The sequence below is a fragment of the Anomaloglossus baeobatrachus genome, chromosome 1 (assembly GCF_048569485.1).
Source record: "Anomaloglossus baeobatrachus isolate aAnoBae1 chromosome 1, aAnoBae1.hap1, whole genome shotgun sequence".
In the NCBI taxonomy this organism is placed as follows: Eukaryota; Metazoa; Chordata; class Amphibia; order Anura; family Aromobatidae; genus Anomaloglossus; species Anomaloglossus baeobatrachus.
This window is the reverse complement of record NC_134353.1, coordinates 934494494-934507708: the sequence shown is the minus strand read 5'-3', so window position 1 is coordinate 934507708 and position 13215 is coordinate 934494494. Positions and strand designations below refer to the sequence as shown.

Genomic DNA, 13215 nt, shown 5'->3' with positions numbered 1-13215 from the left:
CGCAACGCGTTTTTACTGCGTTTTGCCCAATGCGTTTTTTTGAGTGAAATCTATTGACTGGAAGGGCTCAAAAACACAGTAAGAACACAAAGAATTGACATGCTGCATCTTGAAAAACGCAGCCAAGATGCAGCCAACAAAAGGTGCCCAGTGTGAACAACAAAGTCGAAAACTCAGACTTTGTCGGGAGAAGGAAATTTATGCATTTTATTGCAATTTTGTGACCTCAAAAACGCACCAAAAACGCAGCAAAAGATGCCCTGTGTGAACTTAGGCTAACTGTGCCCTGACACTCACTGACAGCCATTCGGCATTAGAACCCGCTGTCAGTCAGTGACTGAACCTGCGCCACTTCCATGACTGAAACCGGAACACTGCCGGGGGGATTAAAGTTCATTTCCTTCCAGCTGCAGTTTATATGCAGGCCCCGGCAAGGTCCAGAATGCGATTAACCTGCAGATTAACCCCATATCTGCAGGTTAAGAGTATTTTCCCACCTGACAGGCCCCCTTTAAACAATAGGTAATATTTGTTGACATATTCCCTTTAAGCATTGAAAGGAGCACGCAACCTCAGGAGGTGCGGCACGCAGCCTAAATAACCAACAGCAGTAGAGAAGGAAACTAAATACCCAAAGGGACGACGAGCAGCTTCTAAATGGATTCTCCGTCTAGAATAGCTCAAGGTCAGCGCTGCGTGCACAGTTTTGCAGGTCGCTACAATTACAGTCAAGGGCTTCCTACTTCCTGGCCAAGTTCATCACTTGATATCTTCTGCTACACTGGATGCTTAGGGGGGGGTATAGTGAGCGAGGCCGCGCATCTCTAGTCACATACATGACTGCTTAGTATCAGCGCCGACACCAGCGATCCTGCGAGGATTCACAAGCCTCCAGTCACAGAGTGAACAAACTGGACAACCCCTTTAAACCTCTGAATAATCTGTGCAACTGTCGTAACAGAACCGTTGAGCTGTTTGAAGATGTCTGATAGCCTTTACATTTTTGTCTATTATGTTCTTTCTAATCTCTCTCCTTAGCTTTTTTTGGTCTATATTCAGTGTGGTATAACACCATGATCACAAACAGCACAGTGACTACTTTTCACCCTATAAACAGACATTTGGTGCTCAAATTACTGCTGCCTCGTCATCATGCAGATCTTCTCACTAAAGAGGTTGCCCAGTACTTCAACATTGATGGCATATCCTTCGGATGGGTCAATGTCTGATTTGTCCAGGGTCCGACATCTGGCACCCGCATAGATAAGGCGTTATCAGTGCCGGTAGCAGCAGGTGGTCAGAAAAGCACAGTTAGAGATCTGCCCAGTCTTCTGATAGCAGCCGGGTACTACACATCTGCCGCCTATTGATTTGAATGGGAGGCGGATGCGGCCACCATCAGAAGATGGGGCAGCTCCATAACTAACCATTTCCATCAGTCTACTGCCACAGACACCAAGGACAGCTGATCGGCGGAGGTCGGACCACGTCAGATCAAACATTGATGACCTATCCCAAGGATAGGCCAGCAATATAAAAAAGTAGTGGACAACCCTTTTAAGGTGTATAAAAAAAAAGCCACCATCGTCCCACCAGAATAAGTCAGAAAAAAAGACATTGCTAATGGATGACGAATCTTGCACCATGTCCTGGCATAGAAGCTACGACCGCAGTCCTGTATATCAGGGTCAGGCGCTTCTACAGCCACATTTAATCTAGCAAACATGTTCCCCTCGCTTCAGCAACAATATACCGGGCCAGTGATCTTGTTTGCAAGACAAATTTACCGACAAGTTCACAACGTTCAGAACAGAGCAAATCTCTTACCTGTACTGAGCTGCACCGCCGTGGGTAAATCCAAAATAGTTGCCAGTAGCCATTTTGGCTTCTTCACCCAGCCGGCTGGGCACTGATTTGGAAGAAAAAAAAAAGAAATAGAAATATTCCATCAGTCTTCTGACCAGAGGATACACAATACATAGAGAAAAGAGATGAAGGCGCAGGACGGAGCGAGACGTCGGCTCGTCACACCGGATCCTGCAGGATATTCTATCATCTCCTGCAAGTGACGAAGCAACAAACCCGCGGCCTCCACATTACAGCCGGAGGCCGATCCAGCCTCCAGAACGCCAACCATCTGAATGCAGCACGCAGACATGGTTTTTATGACTATACTGATCAAGTCCCCTTTTTTAATCTATTTTTATTTTCCGATGGTAGTTTTTTTGCACACGATTATGGGCGGCCATCTTGGCTAAGCTGAGGGTCACAGTTCAGAGATTTGCTTTACAACAGTCAGTCATAAAAAAAATGATCTGGACATGGCTGAGGAGTGTGGTGGGCATGCTCCGTGACCTGTGCAGAGGTTGCTGTGCGGAGAGGGGGAGGAGGCGCGCTGATAACATGACTTATGAGATGTGATCTCTAATGAACTTTGAGGCTTCAGGAGAGCGAAAGCGAGTGGGCGTCAGACAGGGCGACAGCCAGCCAAGCCCACCCACAACCCTGCCCGCCAGCGACAGCCCGCCGGCGCCAACCAGCCAGCCAGCCCGCCCGCGACAGCCAGCCAGCCAGCCAGCCAGCCCGCCCGCCCGCGACAGCCAGCCAGCCCGCGCCAGCCAGCCCGCCCGCCCGCGTCAGCCAGCCAGCCAGCCCGCCCGCGTCAGCCAGCCAGCCCGCGCCAGCCAGCCAGCCCGCCCGCCCGCGCCAGCCAGCCCGCCCGCCCGCGACAGCCAGCCCGCCCGCCCGCGACAGCCAGCCCGCCCGCCCGCGACAGCCAGCCAGCCAGCCCGCGACAGCCAGCCAGCCAGCCCGCCCGCCCGCGACAGCCAGCCAGCCAGCCAGCCAGCCAGCCCGCCCGCCCGCGACAGCCAGCCAGCCCGCCCGCCCGCGACAGCCAGCCAGCCCGCCCGCCCGCGACAGCCAGCCAGCCCGCCCGCGACAGCCAGCCAGCCAGCCCGCCCGCGACAGCCAGCGCGACAGCCAGCCAGCCCGCCCGCGACAGCCAGCCCGCCCGCCCGCGACAGCCAGCCCGCCCGCCCGCGACAGCCAGCGCGACAGCCAGCCAGCCCGCCCGCGACAGCCAGCCAGCCCGCCCGCGACAGCCAGCCAGCCCGCCCGCGACAGCCAGCCAGCCCGCCCGCCCGCGACAGCCAGCCAGCCAGCCCGCCCGCCCGCGACAGCCAGCCAGCCAGCCCGCGACAGCCAGCCAGCCCGCGACAGCCAGCCCGCGACAGCCAGCCAGCCTTCCTGGTCATTTGTTTTCTATGCTAGATTGAATTGCTTGCGCGTTCTAGGGTTAAAGGTTGCTCCTGCGCCATGTGCCATTCACCCTAAATAGAGATAATCTGCAGTACCCAGAAGCGGCCACTAAACTGTACAGCGCGAGTCCTATCCCTCCCTGTATGCTGTTAACATCTGACTGCCGAAATAAAATTTCCGCTAAATCTTTCACCAACATCCCCTCACCAGACCCATTAGGACAGTCTAGTGAATGAGATTGTTTTTTGTTACCTCCTTTGCCCTCATGCACAGCCGGAGGAGAGGGAGCACAGGGGGCGCCGGAGGAGAGGGAGCACAGGGGGCGCCGGAGGAGAGGGAGCACAGGGGGCGCCGGAGGAGAGGGAGCACAGGGGGCGCCGGAGCTGTAGGTAAATGCTGATGCACAGAGATCTTCTGCTCCAGAATGTCTCCAGGACCAAACAGAAAAAAAAGCCATAAGAAAGTGGCTGTCCAGTGTGTACAGACGCTTGTGGTAGTACTGCCAGTGCAGCTATGACATTCAGCAATTATAGGGCACAGGTCCGACTAACCAGAATAGCACCAGGCACAATGCTTGCGGGGCATCGGTTGGTTGCCTCTTTACCTGTCCAATCCACTGCCCCTCAATGCCTAATGTCTCCACCCCTCTGCATCAGAGGTGTCAGGAGGTACAGTAATGCCCCGCAGGTGCAATATTTCACCTCTGGACACAGCACTAATAGGCAACATGCCTGGGTCCTCTGCTAGAGCCCCTAACCTGCAAACTGAAGATGGATCATGATGTGAACAATTCACCTAAACTGCAAACACCGTCCATCTGAACGATCAGTAACGATCCGCAACAAAATTACAAAAGTGGAATTACATCCCAGGCCCAAAAACATCTCAATAAATAGTAAATAAAAAAAAATAAAAAATAAATTATATAAAGAAGCCATCCTGCCCCTGTAACCAGCCTTGCTGTAAGGCCACAATCAAGGATTGTTGAGTTTTTGATGCTGCAGAATTCCTGCTTCTTAGTTTCCTTGCTTTTTTTTTGTCTCTGGTGCTTCTTTTTTTTAAATAAAGTTGCTTTGTTTTTGAAACCTCCTGGAATTGACGTTCTTTATGTGCGTTTTTGATGAACGTGTGTGCGCTCTTTTGCTGATTTTCCACATCTAATGCAAGTCTATGGGGAAATTCTGCACAGAAGATTCAGTATCTCCGCAAGAGAGATTGACATGATGCAGACTGGACAAATGCTGGCGAGATTACACAGCGTAAAAAAAGCACAGAACATGAGATATCAATTAATCCCCTCCACAAAAACGCAAGTCAAACTCACTGTGTTGTGGGCCCGTAGCCTTAAGGCAGCAGACGGCACGGCAAGTACGACGGGTGCGAGGACACATTTTAGAAGGATACTACATGATATGTTGCATCTCCTGATTCCAGAGCTTAATATTTGCACCATTAAGCCGTGCACATTGGGGTGCGAGAGGAAACGCTGCACCAGCTTTACACAGCGCCGGCACAACTGCACCAATCACCGACGGACAGAACATTTTGGTAAGAAAAATTTACATTATATCAATATTGAGGCTCACGGGACATTTTCTACTTCACAGTATTATGACAATTTTGCAATCTTTCAAAATTGATTGCATTAGTCCACGTGCAGGTCCCGGGGGAGAGGAGGGTCCACTTTTCGGCTTCCCTGCTACTACATCAAGTGTCCATGGTAAAGGAAAATATAACTGCACTTTTGGAAAATTGGTGACACATTACATAGCCTTATTCCACGGGGCTGAAGGGGTCAAAATCCTCACCAAGCCTAAAAAAAAAGGGGGCAGAAGCGCTGGCTGCTGCTCTCCTCACACTGATGTCAGCCTCACACCTCCCCATTCACCAGGTTGGGGTTTTTTTTTTGGCAAAAGTTTATTAATTTTGTCTGCACTTCGCTGTGTCTTTTGCATTATTTTTGCGCTTGTTTTTTCGTTCGTGTCTCTCTTATGTAGCTTTGACAAACCTTCAGAGGTTTGTGTCCACTTCATCATTTGAGACTTTTTTTTTTTTTTTTAAATGTCACTATATTTCTCATACATACTATACTCCAGTATCTAGAAAGCAAACAAAAGCTGCACTTTTATTTTTAGAACATCCAAAAACACATTTAATATGTTAAAACTTGGCGTATTTTTTGGATTATAAGACGTCCCACATTATAAAACGCACCACAAATTTAGAGGGAATAAAAAAATGTATAAAAAAATGGAATCTGTCTTACAATCCAGTGGTGTCTTATCAGGAGTGGGCAGCAGAGGTGGTGGTGGAATAGGGCAATGCCGAGGGCCCTGGGCTGGGGCTGCGGGCCGAGGGCCCTGGGCTGGGGCTGCGGGCCGAGGGCCCTGGGCTGGGGCTGCGGGCCGAGGGCCCTGGGCTGGGGCTGCGGGCCGAGGGCCCTGGGCTGGGGCTGCGGGCCGAGGGCCCTGGGCTGGGGCTGCGGGCCGAGGGCCCTGGGCTGGGGCTGCGGGCCGAGGGCCCTGGGCTGGGGCTGCGGGCCGAGGGCCCTGGGCTGGGGCTGCGGGCCGAGGGCCCTGGGCTGGGGCTGCGGGCCGAGGGCCCTGGGCTGGGGCTGCGGGCCGAGGGCCCTGGGCTGGGGCTGCGGGCCGAGGGCCCTGGGCTGGGGCTGCGGGCCGAGGGCCCTGGGCTGGGGCCGAGGGCCGAGGGCCCTGGGCTGGGGCCGAGGGCCGAGGGCCCTGGGCTGGGGCCGAGGGCCCTGGGCTGGGGCCGAGGGCCGAGGGCCCTGGGCTGGGGCCGAGGGCCCTGGGCTGGGGCTGCGGGCCGAGGGCCCTGGGCTGGGGCTGCGGGCCGAGGGCCCTGGGCTGGGGCTGCGGGCCGAGGGCCCTGGGCTGGGGCTGCGGGCCGAGGGCCCTGGGCTGGGGCTGCGGGCCGAGGGCCCTGGGCTGCGGGCCGAGGGCCCTGGGCTGGGGCTGCGGGCCGAGGGCCCTGGGCTGGGGCTGCGGGCCGAGGGCCCTGGGCTGGGGCTGCGGGCCGAGGGCCCTGGGCTGGGGCTGCGGGCCGAGGGCCCTGGGCTGGGGCTGCGGGCCGAGGGCCCTGGGCTGGGGCTGCGGGCCGAGGGCCCTGGGCTGGGGCTGCGGGCCGAGGGCCCTGGGCTGGGGCTGCGGGCCGAGGGCCCTGGGCTGGGGCTGCGGGCCGAGGGCCCTGGGCTGGGGCTGCGGGCCGAGGGCCCTGGGCTGGGGCTGCGGGCCGAGGGCCCTGGGCTGGGGCTGCGGGCCGAGGGCCCTCGGCTGGGGCTGCGGGCCGAGGGCCCTGGGCTGGGGCTGCGGGCCGAGGGCCCTGGGCTGGGGCTGCGGGCCGAGGGCCCTGGGCTGGGGCGAGGGCCCTGGGCTGGGGCTGCGGGCCGAGGGCCCTGGGCTGGGGCTGCGGGCCGAGGGCCCTGGGCTGGGGCTGCGGGCCGAGGGCCCTGGGCTGGGGCTGCGGGCCGAGGGCCCTGGGCTGGGGCTGCGGGCCGAGGGCCCTGGGCTGGGGCTGCGGGCCGAGGGCCCTGGGCTGGGGCTGCGGGCCGAGGGCCCTGGGCTGGGGCTGCGGAGTCGGCACGTGCACAGATAGAGCTTTAGACTCAAGATTTCATCTGCGCACACACTGCCTCCAGCCATGGATATCCCAGCAGCAGACTTAAGGAAAATAGCACCCGGAAGTGGGGCAGAAGAAATCTTGAGCCGAGCGCTCCATGTGAGCATCCTCTAACTCTGGGCGCTGTTATTTTGAAGTCCGCACCGCCAACATTTTCAGGATGGCGACTGAAGCCCCTGCCCAGCACAGCTCCAGCACAGCAAAGCGCCCTTGCCCCACAACCCCAGCACAGCCCCCGCAGCATTGCTCCTGTGTCCCCTGTCCATCCCCAGTAAGCAACATTTGGATTATAAACTGCACCACTCATTTTCCTTCCAAATTATTGAGGAAAAGTGCGTGATAATCCGAAAAATACGGTACTTAAAAGGCTTGTGCGACATTTTACCCCCAAAAAAGGGCACAATTCAAGCAATAGAGGGAAAGAAAAGAAAACAAAAACCTGCATCTGCATGTTTTCACCACAACCTAAAAACACTGAAAAGTTTTCTGAAAAGGCCTCATTCACACATGTGAAGACTATCTGCTACACGAGAAGAAGCCGCACAGGGCCCAGGACAAGCACACAACACGTGAGGCCGCCATGTACTTACCATAGGTGAATGAAACTACAGGGCATATAGGAATCATGGGTTCTTCTTTCTGGTATCAAGCTAGACAATTTCAAAGCCTGGTCATAACTCACACGGACCGGAGTGAGAAGTCACGGGTTCTGTGCGAAAAACCTGCAAGGAAAGGAACAGATTCAATTACAGGGAGACGAGATTCCAGGAGAGAGGGCGGCAAGCGGCTTACTGTAATCTGCCGTCTGCTGCCTGCTCAGCGCTGCGGATGGAGGCGGCACAGATCTGGAGATGCAGCCTCTCCTCACAGCTCTGCCAGGAGAAGGTCACACGGCTCCGACTCAATCAAGAAAGCAAATGACAAAGCGAGCGCGGCACAAACAAGACAGTCACATCGCTAATGATGCAATCAGGAACACGGCCTTCATTACCAGCTCAGACACTAAGCGGACTGTGCCCCCCACAAGGGTCACACAAGGTCATCGGAGCCGTCACCGACCGCGAGGGAGCCGCTGCCGAACCACGGCGGAAGGAGAGATGGCAAAGTACCATCACGAGACGACGCAACATAGAGCACCGCTGCTTCCACCTACTCACATATATATGATAGCCCACCTTTGTGGACTTTTTTTTTGAACTTACATACATGTATTTGGGGGATGAAAATAATTTTCGTAAAGAGATGTCATTAAAAATGTTGCAGTTTGGCTTTTACAGCTCCTTTGACACAATCAACTCTGATGTGGTCTATTCTCATAAATCAGCAGAGAAAAAAAGCAGGGGGGCCCCCACCCGGGAGGGCCGCCAGAGGGGCCCCCCCACCCGGGAGGGCCGCCAGAGGGGCCCCCCCACCCGGGAGGGCCGCCAGAGGGGCCCCCCCACCCGGGAGGGCCGCCAGAGGGGCCCCCCCACCCGGGAGGGCCGCCAGAGGGGCCCCCCCACCCGGGAGGGCCGCCAGAGGGGCCCCCCCACCCGGGAGGGCCGCCAGAGGGGCCCCCCCACCCGGGAGGGCCGCCAGAGGGGCCCCCCCACCCGGGAGGGCCGCCAGAGGGGCCCCCCCACCCGGGAGGGCCGCCAGAGGGGCCCCCCCACCCGGGAGGGCCGCCAGAGGGGCCCCCCCACCCGGGAGGGCCGCCAGAGGGGCCCCCCCACCCGGGAGGGCCGCCAGAGGGGCCCCCCCACCCGGGAGGGCCGCCAGAGGGGCCCCCCCACCCGGGAGGGCCGCCAGAGGGGCCCCCCCACCCGGGAGGGCCGCCAGAGGGGCCCCCCCACCCGGGAGGGCCGCCAGAGGGGCCCCCCCACCCGGGAGGGCCGCCAGAGGGGCCCCCCCACCCGGGAGGGCCGCCAGAGGGGCCCCCCCACCCGGGAGGGCCGCCAGAGGGGCCCCCCCACCCGGGAGGGCCGCCAGAGGGGCCCCCCCACCCGGGAGGGCCGCCAGAGGGGCCCCCCACCCGGGAGGGCCGCCAGAGGGGCCCCCCACCCGGGAGGGCCGCCAGAGTGATTAAAAATATTGCAGTTTGGCTTTTACAGCTCCTTTGTTTCCTGACACAATCAACTTTGATGTGGTCTGTTCTCATAAATAAGCAGAGATAAAGCCAGAGGGCCCATCCAGAGGCCCGCAGAGGGCAAATGATGCAATATTTTTAACGAAACTCAAATTTAAAAATTATTTCTGGTCCCATATACATGCATTTAAGCATGCAAAAAAAAAAAATACCCAAAGATAGATAATACCCACATAAAGGGAATCTATCACCAGGTTTTTGCTACCCACATGTGACAGCAGCATAATATATATGGACAGACATCCTGATTCCAGCGAGGTGTCACTTACTGGGCTGCTTACTGCAGTTTTGATAAAATCAGTTTTATCTGCCGCAATTCTCTGAATGCTGAGAATCGAATAATCCTGCCTACACCACTGGCTGGCAGCTTTCTGTGTACACTGGGCATAGGCAGAAAGAAGCCAAATCAGTGGTGGTGGGCTATACAGAGCTTGTGTATGGAGGACTACATGGCAGCAGGTTTACTAGTCCTTTAGTGATAATCTCCTGCTGATAAAACACTGAATTAATCAAAGCTACAGCAAGCAGTTGCAGTCCAGGTCTGTGTCTCTTCATTATGCTGCTCTTAGATTAGGTGGCAAAAACCTGATGACAGATTTCCTTTAAGGACGTGCACATAATTGACACAATGGAATTGTGTGTCATATGTCTTTATAAGTAGTACTCCGCGCCCTCCAATCGTCAGGACAATACACAATTGACTGATGCGACCATACATACACACACGCAGTACAGTCACTGCCAAGCTCTGCTACAACCCAAGAAAAACTAGCTGCAACCAATGGTTTATACAGGCAGATAGGACACTTGTTACTGCTAACGTGTGGCCTCACAAGGCTTCAGGGATGCGGTTTATAGAGCAAGATGAACAAAGCCATTAAATTTTATATATTTAATCCAAAAAAGTAGGCAGTGTTTATAAAAACATAAAAAGGGGCGAAAACAATACAGTATATACAGTTACATGAAGTAAAAAGCATAAAACAAAAGAAAAAGTACTAGACCTAGTAATCTTTCGGCATTGAACACAGATGTGAACTCGAAATTTTTATTTATTAAAAGGACAATTACTCCTAGATACCTCGCCTTGGTGACCTCAGTGACTCCAGTCTCTAAGAACTTATAGGACCCCCAAATTTCAGGATATCTTTGCCCCTGGAGGTCACAGGTAGAAGATTTTAATGATATATTTCCTATCATGACTTTAGCTATCCATGGATAGGAGATATGACATCTACAAACCTATTCGTAGGGCAGATATTAATTTGGGACCAATACTCAGGCCACAGTTATGGAAGACACATTTTTTGCATAGCTATCCCAAGTGGGATAACATGCAAATTCTTACATAACTGTACGATTTATAATTTGCACAAAACTCCAAAAATTCATAACTTGGATTTGGCTGCACTCAGTCTACTGTTGGTCTTATGAAGCTCAGAAGTTATCTATTGAGGTGACAGTATTGCTTCTCAAGACTGTATACACCGAGCTCAGGCTGTGTGTCTGTTTTACAGCAGATGTACTAGTTCAATTACCTGTCCACACCAGGAGGTACTAGCCAAATAGGGGCCAGATGTTGAGTACTGGCTTCTTATGAGCCAGGTTTTTTATAGATTGGTCTTTTAGCATTAAATTATGACATGTGACTTTCCTTTTTTTTGCCTTGTGGTATTTGTTGTTTTTTTTCCACCAGATTCTTAAATATGGCAAACACAAGATGCTTCCCACCCGAAATCTTCAAGTATGAAATAAGCACTGTGTGCACGAGACTTCAGGAATCTCATTCACTTTGCTGCGGCTAGGGAATCCTTCAGGTTTTGTGACAAATTTGGGCAGAAAAAAACCCGGGACAAGCTCACAATGTGTGAACAGGCCTTTAGGTTGGGGCTCCAGTGACTAACCTCGACACATGGAGCGACCAATCATCATCAGATGATGCTAGATTGCAACGCAATACAAATAAACAGGGCCAACCCCTGGGTTATAGCGACAAGTTGTAAATAATCCAATGCAGATGTACGGTATTTTTTCGGATTATAAGACGCACTTTTCCTCCCAAAAATTTGGGAGGAAAATGAGGGGTGCGTCTTAAAATGTGAATATAGCCTGTGGCTGCGTGCGGGCAGCCTCTCTGTCCTGGAGGTCGGCTGCCTCTCTGTGCGGGTGGGCGGGTGTGCGGACTGTGGTGTCCCTGCTGCAGGTGTCCCAATGTGTCCGCGGTCCCAGTTTCAAATGATGGCGCCGAGAGTCAGCGTGTGCGTAGATGGAGCCCTTGGATGAGAGCTCCATCTGCGCATGTGCCATAATTGGAACCGGGACGGCGGACAGACTGGGACACTCACCGCACCGGCCTGCTCCACCACTGACCCGCCGCTGCTGACGACACTGACTGCCGCTGCCACCACGGACCCGCCGTGGCTGCCAGCACAACCTCTGCCTCATGTAACCCCGCTTCCCCACCACTGCTGCCCCCCTCTGGTAAGACAACACCGGAGTATAAAGGGGGCTTTACACGCAGCGATAACGCTGGTGAAAGCACCCGCCCCCGTCGTTTGAGCGTCACGGGCAAATCGCAGCCCGAGGCGCACAAAATCGTTAGGAGCCGTCACACGTACTTACCTGCCTAGCAACTTCGCTGTTGCTGGCGAACCGCCTCCTTTCTAAGGGGGCGGTTCGTGCGGAGTCACTAAGCGGCCGGCCAATAGAAGCGGAGGGGCGGAGATGAGCGGCCGTAACATCCTGCCCACCTCTTTCCTTCCTCATTGCCGGCGACCGCAGGTAAGCTGTAGTTCGTCGTTCCCGAGGTGTCACACGTAGAGATGTGGGCTGCCTCGGGAGCGACGAACAACCTCCGTCCTGCAACAATCAACGATTTTATGAATATGAACGACGTGTCAACGATCAACGATAAGGTGAGTATTTTTGATCGTTAACGGCCGTTCGTTGGTGTCACACACGCAACAACGTCGCTAACGATGCCGGATATGCGTCACGGAATCCGTGACCCCGGCGATATATCGCTAGATACGTCGTTGCGTGTAACAGGGCCTTAAGATGAACCCCATTTTTATTTTACCTTTTTTTTATATCTCTAAATTTGGGGTGCGTCTTATAAAACGGAAGATACGGTACTTCTTGCGACTGTCATGTTCCATTTGAGGTTATGTCACCCTCTCATTTGTATTACGCTGCAACATATTGCGGAAAAAGTCACTGTTTAGCCGTAAGGTGCATTAACAAAAGGTTACAGTGAAGGTGCATCCTGTTCACGCTCTTTTGCCAATAATCTTACAGTCTACACAGGCTGTTGTCACTCGACAAAAAAGGAAAATGATGGCTAGTCGGGTGAAATGATCTTAGATCATCGTTCTCAGCGGGGTATTGTCTTCTGTAAACCGTATGCACGCTGGCAGAAACAATGGCAGCCTCCGGGCACGGAGCGATCCATTACTGATCATACAGGATATTAAACCACAGACGATCAGTACATTTTTAAAGATGTCGGATCAATCGTTCCCGACATCTGTCAGAGTTATAAGGCCCCTCATGCACATCGGCCACTTCTGACGGGCCTTCCCACTCTCCCCTGACCGCGTGAACCGTCTTTCTCCCGAAATCCTAGGACCCTTTCACTTTATGGAGGGGTTTGACAGCAGCTTCCTCCCATAGAGAACCCATGAACGCTTATGTATATGGAGGAGTAAAAAAACCCGAGAAGGCTGAGATTAGCCAACTTTAGAAATGTTGACGAGGATCAAAACTTTGAGTAAACGCAAAAAATAATAGAACTAGGGCCGGGCTCACACGGATGAGCGGCAGGAACAGGTTATGGCGGATTGTCTTGAGCCTCTCACAAAGGCATTGGGAGGCGCTGAGGACATTGCATCGACGGGTGCACCATCTGACAATAACTTATCGCAACGTCTTTAGCATCTCTCGATTTGGAAGCGAGGGGCGGCCGAGAACCCGGTTAAGGTTCTGTTCACACAATACAAGATTTCCTTTTCTGACTGATCAGACTTCAAGCACGAGTGATCAGAAGAGATCCGGATGCCTCAACAAGAACCCGGACAATTTCAGCAGATTACAGCACTATGTCCACCACACAACGGACAGCGACCGACCAGAGGCCACCGATATACACTACTCAAATCAAGGGGTTGTTAACAGAAAAAGCTGGAGAAAATCAA

The 13215-nt window shown here is 54.3% G+C and overlaps 2 protein-coding genes and 1 non-coding gene across 7 annotated transcripts in view; all 3 read right to left on the bottom strand.

The window, feature by feature from the left end:
- ZFR (zinc finger RNA binding protein) overlaps positions 1–7646 on the bottom strand; it is a 113098-nt gene extending 105452 nt beyond the window's left edge. For all 5 annotated transcript variants that reach the window (XM_075328195.1, XM_075328204.1, XM_075328210.1 and 2 more), the window contains exons 1-2: positions 7488–7646; positions 1828–1909 (exon numbers count right to left, since the gene is read on the bottom strand). In XM_075328195.1, coding sequence (XP_075184310.1) covers positions 1828–1909; positions 7488–7524 — 119 coding nt within the window. In that variant the 5' untranslated portion in view covers positions 7525–7646. The remainder of the gene's footprint in view (positions 1–1827; positions 1910–7487) is intronic.
- Positions 1–13215, bottom strand: part of SUB1 (SUB1 regulator of transcription) — a 502862-nt gene that overhangs the window by 176258 nt on the left and 313389 nt on the right. The window lies entirely within an intron of this gene.
- LOC142258764 (small nucleolar RNA SNORA66) lies at positions 1643–1776 on the bottom strand. Its single transcript, XR_012727865.1, has one exon. It is a non-coding gene; the product is annotated as a small nucleolar RNA SNORA66 (small nucleolar RNA).